Source organism: Marmota flaviventris, chromosome 14, assembly GCF_047511675.1.
Source record: "Marmota flaviventris isolate mMarFla1 chromosome 14, mMarFla1.hap1, whole genome shotgun sequence".
NCBI classification, from domain to species: domain Eukaryota; kingdom Metazoa; phylum Chordata; class Mammalia; order Rodentia; family Sciuridae; genus Marmota; species Marmota flaviventris.
Window position 1 is genome coordinate 37,194,661 of NC_092511.1, and position 14,168 is coordinate 37,208,828.

The window sequence follows — 14,168 nt, forward strand, 5'->3', positions numbered from 1 at the left end:
CCTCACTTATTATTGATTGGTGCCCCCTGGGTCCGTGTATCTGTTTTAGTTGTACTGTTGGATCCCCCGCTTAGGAGCAGGGCTATAGAAGTCCCCTGCCTATGTCCAGGAGCACTTTTGTCCAGGAAGTTGACCTCATCAGAAGACCCCCCTCATGCTCCTTTGTTCCGGCCATGTTCCCCATCGACTCACTCACCATCTTGCCTTGGCTGCCTAAGCCCTTCTGCATCTCCCACACCTTCTTCCTGCCTCAGTTTCCCCTGCCATGCCCCTTAGTCCCACTCCAAACCCTAGGACCATCCCAGGTATATACAGCCACAGCTCACATGGCCTCCAGCGGTCATGCTCCACCCACTCGATGGGGTGGCTGCTGCCCGCTTCCTGCTGATGTCCCTAATGTTCAATGTCCCGTGGCCCTGTCCGTCATCAGCCTCACAGGCCCAGCTCCCAGGGACTCCTGTTGATGATATACTCCATTCCTGCCTGGAACACAAATCTCCCCAGATCAGGATTGCCATCAGGTAGTCTCTGGAGCTAAAACCCCTTCCAAAGTTCTGTGGGTTCAGCTTTTCTGGGGTGGCCTGATGATTTTGCAAATGGCCAGGAGAAAGAATCCCTGGGAAAACTGGGCTTAAACCCCAACAGAGACAAGCTGTAGCCACAAGGGGGCAATGTTGGCCAACATTTGCTCCCAGGAGTTGAGGTGGCTCTCCTACTTACTGCAGGTGGATGGACAGGCAAAGATGAGGGCAGTACTCCATATGGGAGTACGTTTATGCTAACTTATATAAATGAAGAAAAGATATCAGATGAAACACTCTAGGAGCCTTTTCTCAGGGAGACTTCAAACCTGTCATCAGGTTGACCTCCGTCACCTCTGCTGGCTGGGCTGGTTTGAACCCCTGGAGCCAAGAAAGTACATTCTAAAAGGTCAGGTGAAAGCAGAGTCCATAGCAGGTGTGTGACTGTTCTCTGGCCATGTTGTGAAACAGGGCAAGTTAATCGTCCTGGTGGCTTAAATGCAGAAGCTCCACTCTCAAAGGGATGGCTTGCCAGTTGGCAGATCTGGGGTCCCCCTGGTACATGCCTTCCACTGAACTCACCGGGCCCCTCCTCTGATCTCAAACAAATTATTGAGCAAGTGGCTACTGAACACTACTGTGGGCCCTGCCTGGAAGGTCTCCAGGACTTCTTCTACCCCTAAATAACAAAAGCCCAGGATTTTAGCCCGACACAGGCTCTTCCTTGGGACATTTCTTGGAGAATGCCAACCTAGGACAGGGTACTTCTTCAGGTTTTCCTGAGGTCACCATAAGGGAGCCATGTTTTAACAAACCCACTGTATGAGTAGCCACTGAGTTCTTATAAATTATAAATTAGGAGACAGCAGTTTTGTTAAATTATGCACAGAGTTCCTTTAAATAGCAAAGTTCCCACACCTGTCACCCTATTCCCAAGCATTCAAAAATCCAATTCAATTTACCCAACTTGGATTTCGAAGCAACTTGGTGGGATTCACCTACTACCAACTCACCCACATCAAGGCAGGGAGACGGTGGTTAGGGAGTGAGGCCTCTGGTTCCTCTTGGGGAGTCTAGACACAAAAAGGAGAAGGTAAGGCTCCACAACCCTCTCATCTGCTTGCCTATGTGACACTCACTAGCCAAAGGGGGGCCAGCAGCCTCGCCAGGGCCATTGATGAAGCTGCCCCTTCACTGGCAGCTCCTGGAAGCAAGACCTTATGCTCTGCCCTCAGCTGACCTCTAATCCAGTGGGAGACAGTGGACAAGCACCAGCCAGAGAGATATAACTCAGTTTCGCAGGTGGTAGTAGGAGCTGGAGGCCAAAGGGGACGCTCACATGTGGAAATAAGGGGACAGCATTTTCTAGACTGTGGAAACCACCAGTGAAACGGCAGGCAGGCCAAGTGGGTACTTAGGGAGCATTGGGAGGTACTCCCCTTTCTCCAGTGCTGTGATATACTCCACAGAGGCAAGAGTTTCATATCATCCTTGGTACTTCCCTGCACAGGGTCATGAACCCAGAAGGGACTTGGGAAATATTGGTTTGAGGTGAATTCTCAAAAGGCAGAGCAATGACACAAGGATGTTAAAAGGGAATTGAGCCAGGCATAGTGGCACATGTCTGTAAACCCCAGTAATTCAAGAGACTGAGGCCAGAGGATTGAAAGTTTGAGGTCAGCCTCAGCAACGTAGTGAGGCCCTAAGCAACTTAGTGAGATCCTATCTCAAATTTTAAAAAATAAATAAAAAGGCCTGGGGATGTAGCTTAGTGGTTAAGTACCCCTGAGTTCAGTCCTGGTACCAAAAAAAAAAAGCGGGGGAGAGTGGGGGAATTGACTTGCTGGTCTGCACACACTGTACCCATTATCGTTTTATTGCTGCTCAACTACAAATCCACCCTTCATTGCCCTGCTTGTGATTCTGAAGCGAATCCCTATAAACATTTCTCTTGCCTGCTGGCAGGATATTGAGCTTCTTCAGTAGAGGGCGCTAGAGAGACATTACAGGACTAGGGGCTGCTCTTTTTTCCTGAAATGCTGCAGTGCTTGGCCAACGTGAAGAACATCTACTGGCCTTTTAGTACACTTTCACCTCCAGAGAGTTTGAGTAGCACTTTGGGGGCAGCTGAGTTTCCCAAATGAGGTTCTCTCGAGAAATTTCTCAGCTGAGGTTCTCTCCAGAAATTTTTTGATTAGTTCAGTATACCCTAGGTGATCTCCCAGTGAGTTCTGTTGGCACTCCAGAGGGTTTGCCAGATGACCTGCCGTACCTTGACCTCAGTGAACTTATATACCATCTAGTGGCTCAGCCACGTTCTCTTCAACGAGGACAGACTCTTGGCCTCAGGCAGCACCTCTCTCAATTTGATTCATTTTTGCATTTCTTAGAGTTCTGTCTGCTACTTAAATAGTCTCTCTCCTGTTCCTAATTAATAATTCTTTATAGTCTACTTTCCCTTTTGGAATTGCTGTGTGGTTTCTGTTTCCTGAGTGGGCCTGAGGAATTCACTCACACACCTGCATTTACACATATTCCTGCAGCTCCCAGGAAGGGCCCTCACTGGGCAGCTCCTTGCTCAGGCTTCAGGCTCATTTCCCCTACAAATCTTTGGAGCATCTTGAATCATCTCCTTCTCCTGAATACCCCCTTATCAACAGAATTCAACCAGGAAAATAGATATCATTCTAGGCATTTCAAGCAGAAAGGTATTTAATTCAGGGACTTTAGTGCTTAAATCCTGGTTTTGGTGCTCAAAACTTGGTTTCTCCCAAACTGTATTACTGTGGATAGGTAAGTTAGCCTTTATAACTCAGTTTCTGTTTCTATGAAAATAGAGATAATGATAGTACCTAATTTATAGGTTGCTCTTAAAATTAAATTTTTAAGTAATCCATGAAAAACTCCCAGTGGCTGGTATATGTTTAATGCCCAATCACTGTGAGCTATTATTATTGTCACTACTATAATCCTCTGAACACTACAATACACCTGTGTACAGGATCATGAAGCCACCGAGTCCATAGCTAAAGCAGCCAGAAAGGAAAGAAAAAAAAATTTAGCAGGGAGATTTCATCCCTGGTTGAAATACAGGTTATTCAGGATGGAAGGGGGGACAAAGGGATGGGGTAGATGATGCACAGGTTTGATATGGCTCACAGATCCCTGACTGTCCTCAACTTGAACAAGTTACACATCCTAGACTTCCTTCACCAGCATCTTCCAGATACCTTTTGAAATTTTAACTGAAACTATAATATCTGAATGCTTTTTAAAAGTCAGAAGTACAAATGGTATAGAGTTAAGAATAAGTCCTTCCAGCCCAACCCCAGAATCCCCCCACTCCATCCCCTCAGAGTTGGCTATCAGGAACCAGTTTCTCATGTCTTTCCAGATATGTTCTAGACACATGTGTTTTCCTAATTTAATACACATAGAAGCACTTTCTTTGCACCTCGCTTGTTAGTATTCTTGACATAAATACAGGACCAATTATAACCAGCTCCCTTCTGGTAAAATTTAAGTTGCTTTAAGTCTCTTGCAATTATAAGCAGTGTTGCCATAAACCTCTATGCCCATATATTTTTCTATCTATGAGGCAAAAATAAATAAATCTCACCTCTTTAGAGTTGGAGCACCAAAGAGTATCTTTGTGGTCTGGTATTAAAACACAGGGGCAGGATCTGGGAAGCCTGCTCACCTGCTAACATCCTGTGCACCCCCACACACAAATCCCCCATCTCTCTGTGTGACAGAGGCTCCCTGCTTTTTAGGCAGCAATAACTGGACCTGCTTTAAATTGCCCCACAAGGGCATCTGAGGATCCAGTGAGATGATTTACATGAAAGTTTACGAGTCCTGTACTAATATACAAGTGTCTCATTTGGTTATTTGCCAACCCTATAGTTGATCCATTGCTCTATGAATGTGCCCTTTAATCTCCACCCCAGCTGCCCCTGCAAAGGGAAATGAACCCTCCTGCAACTCCTGCTGGTGGACAACCTGAGGTGGTACCATGTGACCCTGGCCTTCCTGTCCTTCTGCTTCACAGATGACTCTGGCTACCCAGTGGCTGAATGAAACGCCCTGCACTTGCACAGATCAGCCAGTTACTTCTGAGTCCTTCCCCTGGAAAAGTTTAGTAGGAATCCACGAGTGACTGGGTGAGGACAAACACAACACAAAGGCACAGAGAAAGGCGCATGCTCAGGACCACTAGAAGCCAAAGTTATAGGTAAACCAAAGTTGGGAGGAAGCAGAAACCTGAAGGTATGAGGTAGGAAAACACATGAGGACCTGGGTGAGAAGACACAAGCAGAAATAAAGCAGCCAAGCAGCAGCAATGAGAAAGCACACGTGAAGGGGCACAGCCCTGGCTGCTGGTCCCCAGGACCTCCTGAATCCAGCATCAACTGTCCCTCTGAGGCCAAGTCATCCCAAGTCCCTGCTGCTAGGCTCCTGTGTGACCCTGTCGCCCATGTTCCCTCACATGGCTTTACGGGCTCTTCTAAGGCTCTTTTCCTGCTGCCACAAGTGAAAACCAACCCAAGGCTCATGACACCCATCTCTCCAACTTCCCAGGGAGCTCCCTAAACCAAGAATTTGATGTATCCTGAGAGAGGGGAAATGAAAATCCTAAACTGTTTTGCTTAATGAATGAGATGCTACTTCATGGAGGTCAGCCTCCCGGAAAGGGCAGGGTAGGGAAGAGCAGAGAGTGGAAATGGAGAGGTGAATGGATAATGATCCTCAACGGAGACTGCACCATACTGATCCTTTCCTCTTACTCAAATCCCACCCACCCTTCATGTCACCTCTTCCACCAAATCTTCCAGTCACATCATCACTCACCTCTTGACTCTTGGGTACATTGCTGACTGTTCCCAGATATGTCCCCTGTATCCACACCTTCTGTCCTGTATCTTTGCAGTCCCCCCAACTAAAGGAGTAGAGAACATTTCCCTATTCTTCAACTTTGGGTTTGGCCATTGGATGGGATGGAAGTGATGGTGTGTCAGTTCCAAGGTCTCTTGTGCTTCTTTCATTGCCTTGGAAAGAATGTGCCCAGGCTAGCCCACTGTTTCCAAGAGGAGGGTAAGAGATGCCCAGAACAAAGTGCCTCAGTCAAGCCCCCAGCTGGGTCCAGTCTAGATCAGCCAACCTTTAGCTGTCTGAGCAAAATCAGTGTTTATTGTACGCCATTGATATGTTATGGTTATAACTGCTCCCTATGACCTCTTTTTAACATAATAACTTCTGTAAAGATCCTATCTCCAAATAAAGTCACGTTCTGAGTTACTGGGGGTTAATATGTCAACCTAGGGATTGGGAGGAGGGGGTTCAGCGCCAAACAGGGTTTAAGGAGCCAGTTGTGACTTATCTCAATAAAATCCTTTAAAACAAGAAACCAAGAGATTAGTTTTATATGGTGGGATTCTGTATTTCAAGGGGTGGAATTCCAGTTTTCAAAGCAGTCCTTAGGGGTGAGAGTTCTTAATAATGGCACCTCAAAGGTGTCACACCCTTTACCAAAGGGGCCTTAGCAACTGGTAGAATGTGGATCATTATGAGGGGATTGTGATGGCGGCTGGGCTGTGGAATCTGGTGAGGCCAAATGTGACGGTCTCAAAAGATGTCCTCTGGCCTTAGATGGCACCACTGTGGTTATTTAAATGGCAACAGAAGACAGAGAAGTGATGGAAACCCGGGGGGCAGGAGAAAGTTGCCCCAACTTCTCTAAGTTGGTGCCTAGTGACTCCACATCTGAGGGGAAGCCCAGGGCTTCATTGGTAAGAGGGTTGCCCCAGCTGGTTCCATCAGGGGACAAAGGACACTTGGAACAGGGGGTAAGAGATGAGTTCTCTGAGGTCCAGAGAGCTACCAAGACCAATCCCCATAACTGGCCCCCCGCTGTCACTAGGGACCAGGTGGCCTTGCACCAAAGTGTTAAGTCCCTTGAAGCTGGCTTTGGTCTCACCCACCTGAGTCCTCATTTGAAGCCACCCCCCACTCCGTCCCTCTTGTTGGTTCCTCTAGGTTTAGATTCTCAGAATGTTTGAGAATCTTCTATGACCCCCAGAACACCTTGTATCTGACAGTGTGGGCAGTGGGAAGTCCTCCCTGAAGACTTGAAAATCACTAGGGCTTGCCACTTGAGGGCAGGGTTCCATTGTGTGCTTTTGCCTCCTCCTTTGCAGCCTTAGGGTGCTGATAACTCTGCCTACGTACACTTCTAATAAGAATGCACACAGTCTGAATCTTTGCAATCCAGGACACTTTCCCACATCCTAGTCCACTGTGGCTTGGAGCTGGCAGGGCCGTCGGGTCTGACTCCCCACTGGCCCCCACCATCTTCCCTTTCACAGCCCCAGGAGGCAGAGTCCCCCAGGCCAGACTCCTACCTGGAGGAGATGGAAACGGACGAGGAGAGAAGTTCCCCAGAGCCCCCTAAGTCAGTGACCCCAAATGCTGCACCTGCCACCAAGGGTCAGGCGGGTGATGGACCCGAACCCGAGGAGCTTCCCCAGGCCTCAGGGATAGGGCGCAAGGAGATGGAGCTGGAGAAGGTGCGCATGGAGTTTGAGCTCACGCGCCTCAAGTACCTGCATGAGGAGAACGAGCGGCAGCGGCAGCACGAGGAGGCAATGGAGCAGCTGCAGCAGCAGGCCACACCCCGCCCGGTACTTGGGGAGAGGGGCACTGGGCCAGGGGCCAGGGCTGACACCAGGGGCGAGGGCACAGAGGCTACCCCGCAGTGCCAGGGCAGGAGTGAGTCCACCCTCCCTGTTGGCCGTGTGTCCCATCCTGGAGATCCAGGGTCTCCACTGAGTGGAATGACCATCCCAGAGGCCACCTCCAGCTCTGCTGCCTTGGGTCACTTCCTGAGAATGGACTGAGACCACTACCCCACATAAGATGGCTTTGCTGGAGCTTCCAGGTTAAGCTGAGAGCCAACTCTCTAAGGCTAGGAGGGGACCCGGAACCACAGGGTCTACTCAACAGCCCTTTTGATAGCCTCAGGGGAAAGTCTTCAACACTTTCCAACACTCTCAGTTCCTCTGCATCTCATACAGTGTGACCACTGGAGACTAGACCCAGCATCCTCCCTACAGTCCAGCCCCACCACCTCCCTGACCAGGGCTGTGGTTGCTATAGGATGACAACTGAAATTTCACAAGAAATGGACACTCAATGTTCATCTGTACTAAACGGGGATAAGAACGCCTGATGAGATGAGATGGGATGGAAAGTGCTTAGCACAGTGGCTAGGTCATCATAAGCACTCCATAAGGAAAGAGTTACTGCTTCACACAGTATTTCCTGGGCTTTCAAGTCCATCCTGTGTTAAAATCTTGCCTCTACCTTGTGTAAGCTACTTAACCTTGGGCAAATTAACCATCCTCACTGAGCCTTGGTTTGCTCATCCCTAAGGTGGCCCCTACCTTGTAGGGTCATGAGGATTAAAGGAGAGAATGCATGTAAGGTGCTTTGCAATGAGCACAATGCATTAGGTAAGCACTCAATAAATGTTAGCTATTACCATTTTTATGTACTCATGCAATTCACTTCTTGACCCAAATGCAACAACCTACATTCATCACTTTTCAATTTTATTGGGATATAATGTATTAGCTATGCTTCCCAGCTCTGAGTCATCCTCAATTCTGAGAAGCTTGCTTTCTGTCTTTCTCCAAGTCATTGCTCTAATTGTTGAGGAGGATATGACCTAAAGTAAATACCACTAAAAGATCTCACTACAGGTTAGCAATGTTGCATTAATCAACACCCTGGAGTTACATTTTATCCAGCTCATATTTCTCCAGCTTGGCCAAAAAAACTATCCCAAGACACACTGTCAAATGGTTTCCCAGAATTAAAATATTATATTACCTATAGCATTTCTCCAATGGACTGGTCAATTTTAAAAACAGAAAATAGACTTGGTTTTACATGATTTCTTCTCAATGAACACATGCTGACTTCTTAATTATCTTTTTTCCTCTCACAAAATACCTTCTTAATTATATATTAAATTATGTCACTGAGCCAAGAAAGCTTATTAAATCAGGACTTCCATTTCCATCTTTTTCTCCCTTTTTGAAAGTCTGGAAAATATGTGCCTGTCTTTAATATTCTGGCACATTTCCTGATATTTTTTAAATTCTGCAAGTTCCATTTTCAAACTCATAAGTTTTCACGGTATCCTAGGATAAAATTTGACACAAATTTGAGCCTGAAACTACTGAAAGTAGGTATGGTGATGTACTGTGCCTTTGGTCTGTCTCCTCCTAACTATATTCTTCCCTTTTTCATTTGAAAATCTTTCTCCTTGCTAGATGAGATGGGAACCCATGGTATATCCATCCTCTGTCCTACCCATCCTCTGTCTTATGTTCAAAAGATAGGCCATTGGAAGTGTTCTGAAAAGTCTACAGGGTTTTACAAATGCATGTTTTGTTATTAAAAATCATAGTTACCACCCCACCTCCCACCCCATCAGCATTTCAGACTGAAAACATACAGACTGCAGAGAGGGGTGGAGCCCACAAGTCCAGAGCCAGTGTCTGCAGAGCATGGCCCCGACTAAGAGAATGTTGGGTCTCTTCTTGGGTCTCCAACCTTCCTGTTCACTTTAGAGGCTCACCACCAGAGCCATTCTCAACCCTTCTGAGGGTTAGTTGCCCTCATATGCCCTGTAGCAGTTTCGACAGTTGGTGTATCCAAGCCCTCAGATCATTAGTAATAGTTTCCCAAAGTGTTTTACTTGTAAGCTTCGGATCTTCCCCTCTTTTCTTTTTCTGAGAGGCTAGGAAGGAAGATGGTTGAATGGGTAGATTTCATTACATTGAAAATTCTTCTTTGAGTGTGTTTATTGCTAGTTCAGTCCTTGTTATCTGCTGCTTTTAAAAATATGACATGATTTTTTAAAAATATTTTAAAGAATAAGCCATGTCTGATGCCTTAACTGCAGATCAGAGTCATTGTATCAGCTTTGCTTTACTTATACACTGATGCTCTCTACAGTTAAAATAGGTCTGTCAGATCCCAGTTATACAGATTCCAGAAAAGAGCAACTTAGAGGCAGAATCAAATCACTCAAGCTGCTTTTCCCAAACCCAGTGCCTGCCCTGTGAGTGTAAGGAGGCCCTAGGGCTCATTTCTCAGCACTTGCCCCCACAAGAGACAAAACCCTGCACTAAATAACATACCAATGGATTGGACCATGTGGTGTGTTCCAGGACCCAGGGAGTCAAAAAACAGTCATCCATACCTCAGGGATGCCCTCTCATTCTGCCTGTCCAGAAATCTAGGTTGATATCCAGATGTCCAGAGAACACTCCCAAAACCCAGAGTTCAAATCTGAAAATGTTGGACTGAGAGAGAAATTGCTCACATGTGCTCCAATGCACAGTGTGGGGTGTGAAGAGGAAATGAGGTGTTGGCCTGGGGCCCCCGCCAGGAGGGATAAGGCAGACTCGAGATGGGAAAATGAATGAGTTCCCTCTATGTGCCAGTGACCTGACCAGGAATTGTCTCACTATTTTTTCCTTCTCTTCCTCATGCTTTTGGGAAGGGAGTGCTATTACCCTTTCCTTAGGTGAGGCTGATAACGAAGTCACGTTCAGGAAGTGGCACCAGCTCCACTGTCTTCTTTCCCCCACAGTTCTCGGGAGGCCTCCAGGACCTCCTGCTCCCCCAGAACCAGTTTGCCATGTTCCTGTACTGCTTCATCTTTATACACATAATCTATGTCACCAAGGAGATGGTCTTCTTTCTCTTCTCCAAGCACTATCTGTTCTGCATCGCGGCCATTTTGCTGTGTTTGATTAAAACTTTGTGGTCCTACTTCCAAGTGCCTTTGCTCTCTCCATCACTGGGGACCCCCATGATTGAGTGCTATTAGGATCCAAGTTACGCCCAGCCTCCCTGGCTGATCTTCCTACACAGTGCCTCTTTCCATCAGAACCTGCCCTCAGGACAGGCTCAGCTGTCAGCCTTTGACACCTAAGTATGAAGAAACATGTCCAAGCCCCTGGCCCTGAGCCTGGTTCTCACTGTGGATAACCATGCTATGCCCATCAGGATTTCAGAAGGTTAGGAAGGTATCTGTGGGGAAGAAAGGTTCAGAAAGCTTTTCCAGAATGATAGACTCGCACTATGGCCAAGCTGGCTTGGGTTCCACCACATCTATACACATTCATAATTTTCTGACATGTAGGGAGCCTGTCGTAGGTTTGAGGATAGCTCCCCCTGCCCTCCAGCAAAGACGTCTATGTCTAAAACCCCAGCATTGTGAATTTGTTACCTTGCACAGCAAGAGACTTTGAGACACATTAAATTAAGGGTCTTGAAATGGGGAGATGACCCAGGATTATCCAGATGGACACAATGTAATATCATCCTTATAAGTGAGGCAGCAGGGTGTGAGGGGAAAGTGACCAACCACTGAAGCAGAGGTCAGAGTAATGCAGGGGCCACAGGTCCAGGAATGTGTACAGTTTCCAGAAACTGGAAAAAAATAAGAATATGGATTCTTTCCTCGAGCCTCTAGAGTAAACCAGCCCAACCAGCCGACTTTAGACTTCTAACCTACAGAACTGAAAGATAATAAACCTATGTTGTTTTAAGCCCCCAAGTTTGTGGTAGTCTGTTACAGCAGCAATAAGACACTTATACAGGAGCCAAGACTACCAGGCTGTTTTACAAACATGTCAGGATAACACTGGCAAGGTCCCTTTAGCACTGGGCCTGAAGCAGAGCAGCACACAGTCAGCCATGCAGACTGGGAGCCTGTCTTTAGACAATATCTGATTGTAAAGAAGAGATGCCAATCCCCAGAGAGCTCAGGATGGGCTTTTCAGAACCTGGTGGGAAGGAGCATCATTATCACTAAGCAGCAGGGCATCCCATTGGTAAGGCAGGTGGGGCACACTCCTAGGGACATAATAAAGAAGAATTAAGCACTTGAGGGGGCCCAGAGGAAGTTATCAGCGGTACTCTACTAAAAAGCAAAAAAGGGGAGGAAAAAAGAAAGCAACACACACACACACACACACACACAACCTGAGGTGCCCCCCAACAACCAGCCCAAGCACTCAGACTTGCAAAAATGCAGAGATGCTAACTCAGAAACCAATATATTAGCTTACAAACCCACAGATGCAAAGCAAATAAGCAGCTGTTAGCAACAGAGATGTTTACCCCAGCTCCCACCACCCCCCACCCCACCAAATAAACATGCAGCAGCAACCCAAAGGACCATTGTGGACATTAGAAGGCTCAGAAGGAGGCAGGACAAGAAGTTGTTCAGCATGTGCGCCACAAAGAAGAGGAGTTCAACTCCACTTGCCGCCCTCTTCCCTCTTCTCGGAGGCACACCTGCTTTCCGACTGTCAGCTGCCACCCAGGCCCAGCAAGGTGGGTAGTTAATACACAGGAGACTTTAATGTGGCAATAATGCAGCAAACCAAACAAGGCTGGGCACAGCTGAGCACTCAGGGAAGTCTATATTGACCCCTTCCCCATCTCCCACATAGGGATCTGCCTTAAGAGGGACCAAAGAATAAGTTTCTGTCTGGTTGGGCTCTGACTGACACTCAGTGTAAAAAAGAAACCTACTTGGGGCTGCACTGCCGTTATAAATTAGCATCATTAATGTCAATTTCTCATTTTCCACCCAATTCAATGCATCCACCACCGTGGATCACTGTGTGTGACAGGTACTTAACTCAAGTGGTAAAACTGTCACTTCTCGTTAAATTTTCTATGTTAGCACTTTTTGCTATGGGTCAAGTCTCACAATTGATCCTGCTTTCTGGTGTGGAATTGAGCTGAGAGAAAAAGGAGGAGATTGCAATAGCAAAGAGTTCATCTGGTCATCACAGACAGAAATAGGAATTTGTAAAACAAAAAACCAAAAAGTAAAAAAAACCCAAGTGCTATGCAGCCATTCAGTCAATCCTCCTGTTGCCAGTATCACTAAATAGAAACACTTCCATTTTCCTTAAAAATCTTTAGAGCAATATTTAGTTAACTCTCTTGAATAATTAAGTTAGCATGGCATCTCACACCCATAGCCAGAGACGTGAACTCTTTTCCTCTATCTTTGCTATTGCGTTTGAAAACTGAAGACAACAGTCTAAGATCCGCCCGCTAAGAAAATGAGAACAATTCTTGGTCAACCCTGAAAATTAGTACAGGTCACCTGGTTGAAATGCAAAGCAAGAAAATGAGAGAGAGGGAGAGAGAGAGAATGAAAGACATTAAACACTCAAGCACTTCTTGGGCACCACTAATGCACCAGGAACCCTGGTCAATGCTTATGATGGAGGCGATCTTTGCCAAAATCCTGGGAGACAGCAATGTATATTATCACCATTTCATAGAGAAGTATACTGCATTGCATCTAAGATAGTGTTTTGCTTGGGCACTGTTGCAGCTTTGAACAAAATTACAATTCTGATAGTATGGGGTGTGGGAGATATTACATAAGCAAATAACTCTGTTCACCATTCCTACTTTCTAAGACCCAGCTCCAACTCCTGGAGCTGCAGAGCCTGATTCTTCCTGGGGTTGAACAAGTGGGTGGAGCACAGCTGCAGCTAGTCTCAGGAGGAGCACCACAGGCCACAACCGCATGCCACAGCGGGGAGGTCATGGTTTTCCCTGGACACACGCCTGGAGCCACTCTGTCTTCAACCCTCCTGACCTCTGCCTGAGGTCTCATGACCTCCACCAACAGGCCAGTGGCCTTGCCTGGGGACTTGGAAAGACATGCTTCTCTGTGCCCTTACAAAGCTGCAAGAGGAAGCAAATTGAAGTCAAGCATCCCTCCCTCTCTTGATCCCAGATCCCACAGGACACAATCCAGGCCCAGTTGGGGGATTTCTTCAGCTCCCTGACACTGAGATGCTAAAGACTGTAACACGTGGAACTCATTACACTCAGCTTTAGCCCAAATAATGAAGTGCCAATAGTAAAATTTCAGGGCAGGCATAGGGAGATAAAGATGGTGAATCTTGCTTGCCCCCCAAGTGGAATCTCAGGTTGCAAAGCCCAGGGACAGGCTAGAGTCAGGAGATAGCTGACATCTCTAGGCAGGCAGGGAAGCAGGCTTGGTTCCAAAGACCCCTGATCCCAGTTTAGCAGTTCACTACTAGGTTTTCTTCATTTGAGTGACCTATAAATTATCTAGACTCTAACTCAGTGCAAAAGTAAAGAAATAAGGACCAAAGCCTAGTGTTTGAAAGTGCCCCAGTGGATTCTAATGTACAACCACATGAAAAGCTAACTTCTTATTCCTCAACGTGGGGTCTGTGGATCAGCAGCTTCAGGATTTCCTGAGAAGCCACTTAGGAATGCAGTGTCCCAGGCCTCGCTCCAGACCCACTGAATCAGATGCATTTTGACAATCTCCCTGGCAATTCATAGGCACCATCCAGGCTGGGAAGGCTGTTCCAGTGATGAGACTTCATCCCACCAGCCCCCTGCTGTGAGGGCACTGCTCTCGGCCTCAAGGGCCTTCTGGGAGGATAAGAGGGGTCAAGACAGAAAAGGAGGAGAGGGACAGTACTGAGTAAGGCACCTTAGAGGTGCTCTAAAAGTCTCCATCAACACCAGGCACCAACAAAGGACAGCAGAAGCTTG

At 47.0% G+C, this 14,168-nt stretch overlaps 1 protein-coding gene across 1 annotated transcript; it reads left to right on the forward strand.

Moving 5' to 3' along the window:
- The first annotated feature begins 6,193 nt into the window (after positions 1–6,193).
- On the forward strand, positions 6,194–10,425 carry Tmem247 (transmembrane protein 247). Its single transcript, XM_027934552.2, has 3 exons — positions 6,194–6,310; positions 6,887–7,201; positions 10,186–10,425. Exons 1-3 carry the CDS (start codon positions 6,194–6,196, stop codon positions 10,423–10,425), a joined length of 672 nt encoding a protein of 223 aa, XP_027790353.2.
- Positions 10,426–14,168: the final 3,743 nt, after the last annotated feature.